We start from the raw sequence: 13,025 nt of genomic DNA, 5'->3' as shown, positions 1-13,025 counted from the left end.
AGTATGGTTGACATTTTCATCAGTTTTATCCAACAGCTAACAATCCTCAATGTTAAGTGAATGCCACTGTTTTACATGGAAAGTGGTGAAGTCACTCCACATTATTATAATAAAGGCCTTTGTGATTTTGAGTTTGAACGAAATTTAAGAAGATGCTTCAACACAACTTTAGAAATTAGAGGGCGTCTCCCACAACTACTCAACATTTGCAACTTTGACGGTCAGGTGTGGCCCTGGGCATTCACATGTACACGACGAAACTAATAAAAGACTCAAGGCAACACACACAGTTAGTAACAGACTGAAAATAATACAGTACAACTGGCTTATGCGTACTTAATGACTCCAGTCAAATTAAACAGCATGTATGGCAACATACCAGATACTTGTTTTAAATGTACCAGTGAAAAAGCCACATTAATTCATTGCATGTGGGAATGTGATGTAATAAATGAATTTTGCAAAAGAAATGAATAATATGATCTGGCATATAGTCTCTGTTAGATTACCAATGGATCCTGAGTTTTCATTCTTGGTATTACTCCTGATAACTTGAATATTAAAAAGGATATTCAAGTATAGATTGACTTGTGTACTCTACAAGCCAAACGGCTCATCGCCATTTACTGGAAGAAGACAGAAAGGCTACTATAACTCGTTGGTTAAAGGACAACTCCGGTGAGAAATGACCCTAGGGGTGATTAACAGATGGTCAGCGAGTAGATCGTTCTCTGGGATGCGTTTTCATGAAAATCGAATGTAAAGAGTTTTATCTCTAAAAACAGATTAGCTTATAGCGCTTGTCTATGGGGCACAGGGTAGACACAGGGTGGTAAAATTAAATTGCTAGTTAATACCACTAACAAGGCTCAAAATAGCCTCACACTAACACGGCAGCATAATGAGGGTCCCTACATGCAAACCGAAGCGTTGAGAACTTTGTAAGAGTACAAACAGTTTAATAAGAAGATAATTTATAAACATTGTGCCTTACGCGTTAACAGACGGCAGCCATCTTGGAAAACAGTCTCGATGAATCGATCCACGAGCGCTGTGCTAAGTGAGCTGATCGATAGGAATTAAGTTTGTGAAAACATGGACATTTTTATTTTTATTTATTTATCTTCTCTGTTGTGTTCAGTGTTTTCTTCCGGAAACAACGGACCATATGAGATTCACAGTCACAGTTCATCACTTAGCAGAGCTCTTGTGAATCGATTCGTCGAGACTGTTTTCCAAGATGGCGCCTGTCCGTGAACGCGTAAGGCACTATGTTTATAAAGTATCTTCTTATTAAACTGTTTGTACTCTTACAAAGTTCTCAACGCTTCGGTTTGCACGTAGGGACCCTCATTATGCTGCCGTGTTAGTGTGAGGCTATTTTGAGCTTTGTTAGTGGTATTAACTAGCGGTTTAATTTCACTACTGTGTGCCCCATTGACAAGCGCTATAAGCTAATCTGTTTTTAGAGATAAAACTCTTTACATTCGATTTTCATGAAAACGCATCCCAGAGAACGATCTACTCGGTAACCTTCTGTTAATCACCCCTAGGTCCTTTAAGAGAAATATCTTCGTGCATCGCAATGGAAAAAGATGACCTACAGAAGACCACTTTAAGAGGGTCTGGAGTCCCGTTTTATTATAGATTGAACATGAGCCTTTAATTGGGCGGCAGTGGCTCAGTGGTTCATGTAGGTTGTCTACAAACCAGAAGGTTGGTGGTTCAATCCCCGGTTCCATCTGACCAAGTGTCGAGGTGCCCATGAGCAAGACACCTAACCCCAGCTGCTCCCAACGAGCTGGATGGCGCCTTACATGGCTGACATCGCCGTCGGTGTATGAATGGGTGAATGTGAGGCAAGATGTAAAGCGCTTTGGATGGCCATAGGGTCTGTTGAAAGCGCTATATAAATGCAGTCCATTTACCATGAGGATGATGAGGTATTATATTCATATGAAATATATTTTATCGTGCAGCACACTAACCCTACTTTACTGCTTGTATATCTGGGTAACTATTATTTTCTCTAAGGTATTGTCAGCCCTGGCTCCCACAGTACATATTGTATTACCCAATGTGGATTTGTGCTATTGCACTTTTCTTGTAATATGAGCCCCTTTTTGTTTTTGTACATTATGCGTGTTGTTACAGACGTGATATATTACAAAAAAAAGCCTCAAGGCAAAGCGACAAAAGCGTCAACCGCTCAGACAAGTATGTGATATGGGACTGTTATGTCTGTGACGTATTATATTATATAGTCTCGCTAAAGGGCACTCTCACTTTTACTCTCGCTCTTTACCTGATCGTACTCTGTTACTTGCCATGATGTCTTCCGTGTGTCTTTCTCCTTGATCATTATTGCTCATGTGTTAGTTCAGGGGCCCATTCAGAAAGGAGGTTAAGTGAACTCTGAGTATGTTAAGCCTGAAATGAGGGGAGCTCTGGGTTAAACCTGAGAAAGCAGGGTTAGGTCAAGCCCGTTTCTGAAAGAGAACCTAACCTGGGGCCTCATGTACAAAGACTTGCGTTGAATTCATACTAAAACACTGCGTACGGACAAAGCTGTAAACGTGTACACACACAAAAAAACGGATGAATCTCTGCGTACGAACGATCCCACGCATATTCTCTCTGTACATCCCAATTACCGTAACATTGAGCACACATGCACAAGTACAATGCCCCACCCAGTCTCCTCCCTTAATTAAATCAAATTAAATGAGTCCATTTTGGCTAAAGAAAGCAAGTAAGAAAATGCCTAAAACAACGAGCAAAAAACTAAACTTTGCAGAAAGTGAACTGGAGGTGCTACTATCAGAGGTAGAAACGAGAAAAAATATGTTTTTTATTTGGAGCTTTGTCCTCAGGAATTAATAACAACAGGACAAAAACATGAGTGGGAGAGTTTGGCTGATGCCGTCAATGCGGTGGGATCTGAAAGCCGTACTGTAAATGACCGTAAACAGAAATGGTCTGATATAAAGGTGGACGTTAAAGTGTGGGCAGAGCCGGCAGTGGTAAAGGGGTCGATGAACTTACACCCTTTGAGCAGAGAGTTCAGGCCTCAATTATGGCTCTCACTTTACTCTCTGGAGCAGTATCTGAGAGAGTCGGGTTCACTACAGGACTTCTAGAATATTTTGATGTCTGAACATATGATATATATTAAAAGAAAGAACAGACCCTCTGCTTTTAAACAAAAACAACAAAAAAAGTTTTATTGGCGCTTCATGCAACACTTGCAATAATCAAGAAACATGTTGAGCAGAAGATTGCGGAGGAGCAACAAGATGGAGTCCATCAAGCTTCACAGTCCTACAGCTGGTTAATGTTGGTGACTGCATTTTTAACATTTGCTATCGCTTATTTCTGCTGCTTCTTCGCCTGTGTTTCGATCAGGATTGCTCTTTCAGAAGTACTGTCCAAAACTTCCGTCCACAAACGACTGAAATTGTTCCTAAACATCTTACCACATCGAGGCGCACTGGACCGTATTTCCAGAGTGAGTCTGTAAATGGCGCTTCAGGTCTCTCTGATATGTGAAGCTGAGCTGGCACTGAAGGCAGGTGTACGGCTTCTCCCCGGTGTGGACTCTTATGTGCGTCTGAAGGTTTCCTTTAAATCGGAAGCTCTTCCCACACTCAGGGCAGGCGAACGGCTTCTCTCCGGTGTGAACTCTCATGTGGACCTCCAGGTTTGTCTTGTTTGATAAAGTCTTTGCGCAGTGATGGCACATGAAAGGCTTCCCTCCTGTGTGAGTTATGATGTGCTCCGCGAGGTGGTCCCCGTCTGTGAAGCCCATCCCGCAATGATGGCACACATACCGCTCCTCGCTGGAGTGAGTGCTCAGGTGCTTCTTATGGGTCACTTTGTGCCTGAAACTCCTTCCACACTGGTCACATGCGAACGGCTTCTCTCCGGTGTGGCTGTTCATGTGATAGCGCAGGTTTAGTTCTGTGGTGAAGCTCTTATCACACAGTTCGCAGCTGTACGGCTTCTCTCCGGTGTGAACCCTCATGTGTCTGTTAAAGCTGCCCTTTTGAGTGAAGCCGTTTCCGCACTGAGGACACGTGTACGGCTTCTCTTCACTGTGGACTATCAGGTGATCTTTAAGGTTTCCTTTCGTAGTGAAGCTCTTTCCACACTGAGGACAAGTGTGTGGTTTCTCTCCGGTGTGAATGTTCATGTGGGCTTTAAGGCTGCCTTTTTTTGCGAAACTCTTTCCACACTGAGGGCAGATGAAATTACTCAAAGTTTCTGTCTGTTGAGCTTCTTCTTGTTGTGAGGGAGATTTTCCTCCAGTTGTGAAATCATCATGCTCCTCATAATGATATTTCTCTTCCATTTCAATCAGTACTTCACTCTCCTCTTTCACCGCCATCAGCTCTGAGGAAGAGAGAGACAGTACAGTTAATGACACAAAACAACGGACATCTGAACATTGAGACATCCTGAATCCTGTAACCTCTAATCAAGGGTCTTACCTGTAACCTCAGGACCTCTTGTCAATATTTCTTGCTCTTTCCTTTTAAGGAGACGTCCCAAATACTTAAGCTTGGTAAAACTGGGTTTTTGAGAAGGGGTTTGATAACTGTCTTTAACTTAAGAAAACCCAGTTTGACAACTAATCAAACCCCTTATCAAAAACACAGTTTTACCAAGAAATGTTTAGTTATAGACAGACCTCAAGCTGGCAATTATGTCTAAAATGTAAAACATAATACATAAAATGTAAAAGCATGTTTGATCTGATCGGGGCGAGCCTGATTTGCGTGAGAGCAGATCGAGAGGTGCAAGATTTGATCTGTGAACGCCTCACATTAGCAGATCATCTGTGCCGAACATCGGAACCGATCGAGTCCTGGAAAAAACATTTCTCCGAGTCTCAGGAGGGGAAGATCGGGCATAAATCGGCCTAAACTCCTGTAGTGTGAGCCAGGCATTAGTCACATCTTAGTCAGTTTGTCTTTCATAGTTTTAGTCGATGAAAAATCACAGCACTTAGTCAAGTTTAATCATTACTTTTAGTCAAACTGCCGAAATGGGAACAAGCACATGGAAAGAAGAGAGCTATGTAAAATACTGCTTACTTTTTTACTATTATCATATATAACATTGTTTATTAAAGTTAAGGGTCTTGACATTAAAAAATAATTATTACATGTAATAACTTGCGAAAAAACTAATGTTTTAGGTGATTTTCAAAAAGAAAAAAAAAATATTGACTGTGAAAGAGTCCCGAGCTGCCAATCACAAAATGGATGACGAAAAACTACGGCTGTCACTTTTTGAATATGCATTTGAAACATGGCGTGAAATATCCGTAAGCAAACTATAAATAAACTATAAACGGTTTACTTACTCTTCCTGCACAACCGCTCGCCAGATGTGAAGGCCATCACCGAGAAGACGGCAGGGTTTATTTGCCGCGATATGAGACCTATAAGTGTAATTTTGGGAGATGGGTTTCAGGACCTCATAATGGAACCGGAGCCGCGATACACAAATCCACGTCGCGCACAGTAAAGCTGTATGACACCACGCCAGGAAACACTAAAGGGTTAGTTCAGCCAGAAATGAAATGTCTTACACCCGTAAGACCTCCGTTCATCTTCACACACAGTTTAAGATATTTTATATTTAGTCCGAGAGCGTATGCAAGTGTATGCACACTATACTGTCCATGTCCAGAAAGGGAATAAAAACATCATCACAGTAGTCCATATGAGACATCAGTGGGTTAATTAGAGTCTCTTGAAGCATCCAAAATACATTTGGGTCCAAAAATAACAAAAACTACGACTTTATTCAGCATTGGCTTCTCTTCCGCGTTTGTGTTCAATCCTCAAATAAAGATTCAAACGGTTATGAATCAGCGAATCGATTCATGATTCGGATCGCGTGTCAAACTGCTGAAATCACGAGACATTGGCGATTAATAATTATTATTTTTGGATAAATATCACTCTACAGCCATGTTTTGTTCATTTTTTGAGAGAGAGAGAGAGAGAGAGAGAGAGAGAGAGAGAGAGAGAGAGAGAGAGAGAGAGAGAGAATATCAGCATTTCTTGTTTTTCATTGACAGCACAAGTCTACACTGTAACAGTGACGATTGCTTTTGAAATAGGTGTGACCTATAGCGCTCGTGCTGGGTTCGCCTCACACACTCAGAAATAAGAAAACAATGACAGTCGTCTGAACGTTCCTTCACTTTATTCTCGGTCACACGCGTAATAACCAGCCTGAAAAAAACCCGCTACGCTCCAGTACAATAAGTGCGCAAGCTCCACCTTTATACGGCAAGCCCCGAGGGGAAAAATACATTGCACACACACTAGGGATGCGCGGTATACCTGTACTGGAAAAATACTGGTATATATTTTACTTAAACCAGTTTGATATCATGATTTGGCACATTACGGTATATGCTGCTTTTCCGAATTTCACCGCTAGATGGCAGCGCGCTACACAAACTGACCCGAAACAACCGGCAAATGTGACGACAACAGACGAACAAAATGGATAAAGCAGTCGAATCTCACTCAAGATGCCCAAAACGAATTAATAAAGAGAGGAGTAGAAGTGACATTTGTAATGACTTTGCTTATAAAACTGATGAAGAACCATCAAACCGAGCCAAGAAGCACCTGTCTCTATCCTGACTTCTGAAGAGATCGACAGGTCAGTGGCAAGGTTATTATAGTTTTGCTTTTTTAAATTAGTTTTTATTTTATTATCGTTTTCAATTTTGCTACAAATTTCAGTTTAGTTTTAGTTAGTTTTACAAATGGTTTTGCTAGTTTTAGTTTAGTTTTTATTTTGCAAATACATTTCTATTTAGTTTTTATTTATTTAGTTTCAGTTTTAGTTTTAGTAATTATAGTTTAGCAGAGTTACCATAATGAAGTGTAGAGTTTAATCTTACTAAACATCCTTAAGTGAAATCACTTGATAAACGAGCATTATTGTTTAAACCCAGGACGGTCTTACAAAACATGCATAAAGTTGGGTCTTCACCTTTGAGCAAAAAAGCTTGAGTCAAACTCTGACCTATACAAACAACGATCTGGAGATTAAAAATGAAATAAATTATATTTTGATTTTAAAAAATTATATTTGATATTTTTGTCATAGATCCTCTGAGTATTAGCCTATCTTAAAGAACAAAATAAATGCAAAGTAAAATATAAAAGTAAAAATTATAAATTCCAGACAAACTCATTCATAACAAAGATGAAATATTGTTAAAAAATTAAAAGCTTATTTTCATTTCTTCAGTAGTGCAATGTAGGCTAGCAGTGTAAGACCACAGCTAAAGTCATCTGAATACAGCCAACACACACTGGTGTGTGTGTGTGTGTGTGTGTATGTGTGTGTGTGTGTGTGTGTGTGTGTTGTGCTATAATAGTAAAGGGGACCAATGTCTTCACTTATCTAGTAAAATATTATGATAACTGACTAGTAAAGACATTTGACTGGTCCTCACTAGATAAAAAGGCTTATAAATCGGCCAAAACATGTTTTTATTTAAATCTGTTGTTTTGCACGTTCTTGGGATGGGTAGGTTTAGGGATAGGGGTTGGGTTAGGGGATATAAAATATCATTAACCTGATATAAAATCAATGGAAGCCCACGCAATGTCCTCACTTATATAGTGAAACAAACCTGTGTGTGTGTGTGTGTGTGTGTGTGTGTCCTGGTATTCCCTACTTTGTGGGGAAATGTCTCCACACAGATAATAATATTATTAGTAGTAAATGATTATGATAACACCTTTGAGCCTGTCAATATTATGCAAACATGAAATCAAACGCACAGTAGGCTAGTAACGTTATTTGCTAATATAGTTGCTGACTTTTGCGCCTGCGTCTCTCGTCGCGTGAGAAACGGCATTCTAAAACAGTGAGCTTAAAAGAAGTTCAACGTGCATCTCATTACCTTGTGTTATTTCCCATTTCACTGCCACGGACGCATTGATTCTTTGTGAACTGCCGTTTAGAACTAGCGATGTGTTGCCTGTCTGCACGTGTCCGTCACAGGACAGCGGTTAATCTCCTCAGATCACTTCACGCGCAGTAGCGCGATATACAGACACTCCCTCAACCGCCACAGTCAGATTCTCCACCACATTAAAGAGAGCTTATTAATAACGAAAACGAATATTTATTTTTGCTAATTATTATTTTATTTCAGTTCGTTTTTTAGTAAGAGTAGTTAGTTTCGTTTAGTTTTAGTTTTTTATTTATTCAGATTTTTAAATTTTATTTCAGTTTACGAAAATGTTTTTTGACCAATAGTTTTAGTCTTAGTTTCAGTTTTCGTTTACGAAAATAACCTTGGTCAGTGGTCATTCAAACCATCTCATTTAGACATTTATTTTCTTTTACACTGATCAACGCACACACACAGCCTAACATAAGATCGAATATCACAACATCTCAAATCACAAAATCTATTAGATCTCATAATATTTACACGCATACTAGCACTATTTACATTCGCGTTAGACACAACCGCCCGTTATACTCACTAAAGACGGACATTTGTACATAATTCTGTGTATTTGACTGTTTAAGGAAACTTAATTTGTAATGTGCGAGGTGTGTGTGTGACGTTGTTATGAGCTCATGTCTCCTGTAACTGTTATTACGAAATGCTATAAAATCTCTTGCGTGTTCAAATGATTTCCGTTCTCCGTCCCGAGACGAGCGTGAAATGTTGAATCGGATTATGCAGATTGCTTTAGTGTAGTGCGATGTCTTTTGAAACCAGAAGCAATTTGCTCATTTGAGAGATTTTTGCTGAAATTATTTTTCATAAGAAAGTTTTCAAATGACTGATTTGATGTGATAAGCTTTGCTGATTAATTTACTAATAAACATTTGTGGTAATTTCCCACTTTATAAACTCAAAACTTGCATAATTGTACTCATTCGCGTGCAATATACCCGCGCTAATATCAGACCGTGTGGTGTCGATTTAATATCAGTACTTAGGTATTAGATTGTGGTACCGTACGGAAGCCAAAATTGTGGTAGAGCCATCCCTAACACACACACACACACACACACACACACACACACACACACACACACACACAACGAGCGCCAGAACGACAGGATCAAATAAGGTCAGTTTAATGACCTCCATATCTCGCTGAAGAACTGACCATCATCCATGTAGAGCCTGTCTCCCCGACCATTGTCTGATCCACACGGCTCTACTCTGATGCGTTCGGTTTTATTGATACAGAAAGTTGTCGTGTCACAGTAGTTTATCCATTTAGTTTTCCCGCTTACGATCTGCGGTGAATATCACGTGACGCACTTCCTCTGGCACGATGATCTTTATAATGTTTTGTAGTGTGTGATGCTCCTGGATTTTCAAATCGTGTAGTGTGAGCATGTTTAAGATCTGAGGGAAGAAAATCTGCAAAGCTTCTCCTGAAGTGTGTGCTGCAACCAGACTGTACAATCGGAGAGGATTTTAAAACTCCTGTAGTGTGAGCCAGGCATCAGTTCTAGTGAAAGGAACTCTTAATGCTTCAGCATACCAAGACTATTTAGACAATTTTATGCTCCCAACTTTGTGGGAACACTAACGGTACCGGTCTGACTGCATTGTGCCAAGTCTTAAGTTTGGAGATACATTTTTTTTCCCACATCACCCAGCCCTAACGTGTGTGTGTGTGTGTGTGTGTGTGTGTGTAGTAGAACTGGACATCTACATAAGGAACAAACGACTGAGTTTTGAGAATGAAACCAACCTGTTTGTTCCTCCGTTTCTTCAACTTTGACTGCGAATGTGTCTTCAATCTTCACGTCTTCACTCTCCTCTTTAACGAACACCATCTTTAAAGTGAGGACAGTGGTAAAGGAGTCAGTCAGAGTTAAGGTTAATGGCCTTACATGTCCTGAAAACACTCAAAATTAGCACTACAAATGAACAAAAGAGCACAAACACTGTTATTTCAGAACGTTTAGATTACGCTTAGAAGTTCTCATTATGCATGTCTGTTTGTTCTCGTTGTGTTTATCAGCGTTGGAGGTGAGTCTACTCGGCGTTTGAGGTGATCCGACTGCTTTAAAAATGAAGTGTTTAGCAAAACATTTGGTTGAATTGACTTGGATTGCGAAATTCTCTGTTTCTCGTATCAGTGATCGAACTCATGTCTATGATATACTGATGTACGTTCTTTTCTGTTTTGGGATGTGTGTGTAATGTACCGTAAAACTTCAAATAATAGGCCGGGCTTCTCTTTACCCAAAACGCCGAACTGAACCGGCTTGTATAAGAGACAGGCCTTTAATTTAGTGTTGAGCTGTTCAAGCATGACAGTAGGAGGTTACCACGTTATATTACAATTAATTCAAATGTGTTTAACAAATCATTTAATGTAAGAAATGTCTTAGATTATTGGCAGCACAAAAAACGAAACGATGTGACAGCAATGGGCAGAACAATATAAGTTACCGCTAAAGTATATGAACTTGATGCCCGAAACACAACAAGAAAGAATAAAGGCTACCCTGTGAAACAACTGCAATCATGTGATAGAAAATTACTCAATTACCAGTTCGTTGGCGAAGTCCTTCTTCTCGTCGCTCTCCTCCACTGGTCCCTCTCCGGCCTCCGCTAGCTCTGCCTGCCTTGCTTGCACTAACAGCTCCCGCCCAGATGCGCACGGCTCTCCCTCGTTGAAACAATGGATAAGGTGATCCTCGCTTCCATCAGAAGCTACTGTCAGGCCACATACCTAAGGATAACATCCCGAGGTTAATTAAATATATTACACACACAAACAACCCCTTCTGTTCGGACCGGGACTCGAACCCAGGTCCGCCGGCATGAGAGTCGGACGCTCTAACAAGGAGGCTAAAGGCCGCAACCTCTAGCGTCAGTCGCTAGAGAATCCCTTGAGGTCAGAGGAGTGAGGTTTTACTCGCACAGCAACTACTACTAGCTGGCCTCCGTTACACTCACGCCCCTAAACCTCACTCCCATCCGGGTCACGGCACCAATGTAACCCCTACTGTTTGGACCGGGACTCGAACCCGGGTCCGCCGGCATGAGAGTCGGATGCTCTAACAAGGAGGCTAAAGGCCGCAACCTCTATTGCAGTCGCTAGGGCATCCCTTGAGGTCAGAGGAGTGAGGTTTACTTGCACAGCAACTACTACCAGCTGGCCTCCGTTACACTCACCCCCCTAACCCTCACTCCCATCCGGGTCACGGCACCAATGTAACCCCTACTGCTCGGACCAGGACTCGAACCCGGGTCCGCCGGCATGAGAGTCGGACGCTCTAACAAGGAGGCTAAAGGCTGCAACCTCTAGCGTCGGTCGCTAGAGCGTCTCTTGAGGTCAGAGGAGTGAGGTTTACTCGCACAGCAACTTCTACTAGCTGGCCTCCGTTACATGCGCGCAAGCATACCTTAAAAGAATTTTTCAGCCGCTCCGTATCCAGCTTTTCCCACGCTTGAAGTACCCAGGAAACCAACGAGCGGCGAGCTGGGGCCCTCATATATCCTCCAGCCATGTACTCTTTGTCCACATCCCCTGCCATCCAGTTGGAATAGGACTCATGCAGGCTGGCTTTGAACGGCTGGTTCCAGACGACGTCAGGGGCCTGTATGTACTTTGTACAGCCACCGGGTATGACAGCCGTGGTTATGTTGTAGCCCCTTTTGAGCTCAGCTTTGGTCGCTGCGCTGATATGCCAGCGATACGAATCCCAGGCTAGGAGACGAGGGGCGGAGTTGAGCTTTCCCACCACTCTCTGAAGCCAATCTGCAGTCAAATCCTCGCTCATACATCCATTTTCGGATGTGGCCACCACCACCCCACTAATATTTTGCATTGATTTCACCTCCTTGATCCCCTCTTTGAAGACAATGTAAGGTTTTAATTTGGTCCCGTCTGCTTTTGCAGCCAACACCACAGTTAAGTGGCTCTTCTCGTGGCCGGTGGTTTTGTGCGCATCCACCGTTGTAGAGCCCGCCATATCAAACCACACCGCTGTTTCGTCCATGGCTATAATGTTTTCCGGCTGTATTTTCTTTGCCTTAATAATCTGCGTTGTGCATGTGACAAAATTCACCAGTTTCTCAGTGAAGTGCTTGGCGTCTTTCTGGGCCACAGGTGTGCGTCTTCTGTCTGAAAAGTCGTTGCGCTTCAGGAACTTGTCCACCCAGCCAGCGCTGGCAGTAAATCTCTCCTCATCCCTGCCGTCACTCACTGTGGCGTACACTTCTTTGGCCTTGGCCCTGATCGTTTTACGTGAGACTCTGAGATGCTTTGCCCGCATGCTGTGGATCCACTCACACACGCTCGCCTCCAGCTCTTCGCTGGCCTTCTTCCTCCCTCCACCCCGCAGTCTGGCCCTTTTGTCGTCTTCCTTGGACTGACGTTGCAGTTCGGCTTTTTTTTTACGCCATTCTCGCACTCGCTTTGAATCAACCAAGAAATGTCTTGCCGCTGCTTCTCCCGAATTTTTCTCTGCAAATTTGACAACTGTCAGCTTAAATCTCAGATCATACTTTTTCCTTTTTGTCGTCATGGTGGTATTGAGAGAATTAAGAAAAAATGAAGACCAAAAGAAAGTTCGTTAACCTCTTTGTTATATTGCCACGGTGATGAGTCGTTCACGAACGGTTGCGACTACGTGGAGTCTAATCAAACCATAGAAGAGACGATCTGTGTTTAAAAAACAGATTAAAAAAATATTACAAAAAAACCAGACCAGGCCTCTATTTGAGACCGGCCTTTATTTACCCAAACCTGTCAAACCAGGCGTTTAAAAGAGACCGGCGTCTATTTGGGACTCTGCTATTATTTGAAGTTTTACGAAGTTAGTCGCAGCGTGTACAAATAACACGGTCAGGTCGTCCATCTGCTAACTAACCGACCGTACACACACTGACGACTCTATTCTCAGAGGGCGAAGCACTGCTACTTCCGCGGAGGGATTTGACATGGGGATACAATGGAGCCAGTGCAGTAATAAACTCCCTATTCATG

General features: G+C 42.0%; 1 protein-coding gene across 2 annotated transcripts in view; it reads right to left on the bottom strand.

The window, feature by feature from the left end:
- Positions 1–3,205: 3,205 nt before the first annotated feature.
- LOC137049221 (gastrula zinc finger protein XlCGF57.1-like) overlaps positions 3,206–13,025 on the bottom strand; it is a 10,367-nt gene continuing 547 nt past the window's right edge. The window contains exons 1-4 of one of the 2 annotated variants that reach the window (XM_067427691.1): positions 11,440–13,025; positions 10,581–10,763; positions 9,774–9,858; positions 3,206–4,392 (exon numbers count right to left, since the gene is read on the bottom strand). The exon at positions 11,440–13,025 is cut by the window's right edge and continues 52 nt beyond it. In XM_067427691.1, coding sequence (XP_067283792.1) covers positions 3,473–4,392; positions 9,774–9,858; positions 10,581–10,763; positions 11,440–12,564 — 2,313 coding nt within the window. In that variant the 5' untranslated portion in view covers positions 12,565–13,025 and the 3' untranslated portion in view covers positions 3,206–3,472. The remainder of the gene's footprint in view (positions 4,393–9,773; positions 9,859–10,580; positions 10,764–11,439) is intronic. The other variant, XM_067427692.1, reaches the window with a different exon arrangement.

Source organism: Pseudorasbora parva, chromosome 20 (genome assembly GCF_024679245.1).
Source record: "Pseudorasbora parva isolate DD20220531a chromosome 20, ASM2467924v1, whole genome shotgun sequence".
NCBI classification, from domain to species: domain Eukaryota; kingdom Metazoa; phylum Chordata; class Actinopteri; order Cypriniformes; family Gobionidae; genus Pseudorasbora; species Pseudorasbora parva.
Note: the sequence above shows the minus strand (reverse complement) of the source record. Positions and strands in the feature narration are given on the sequence as shown.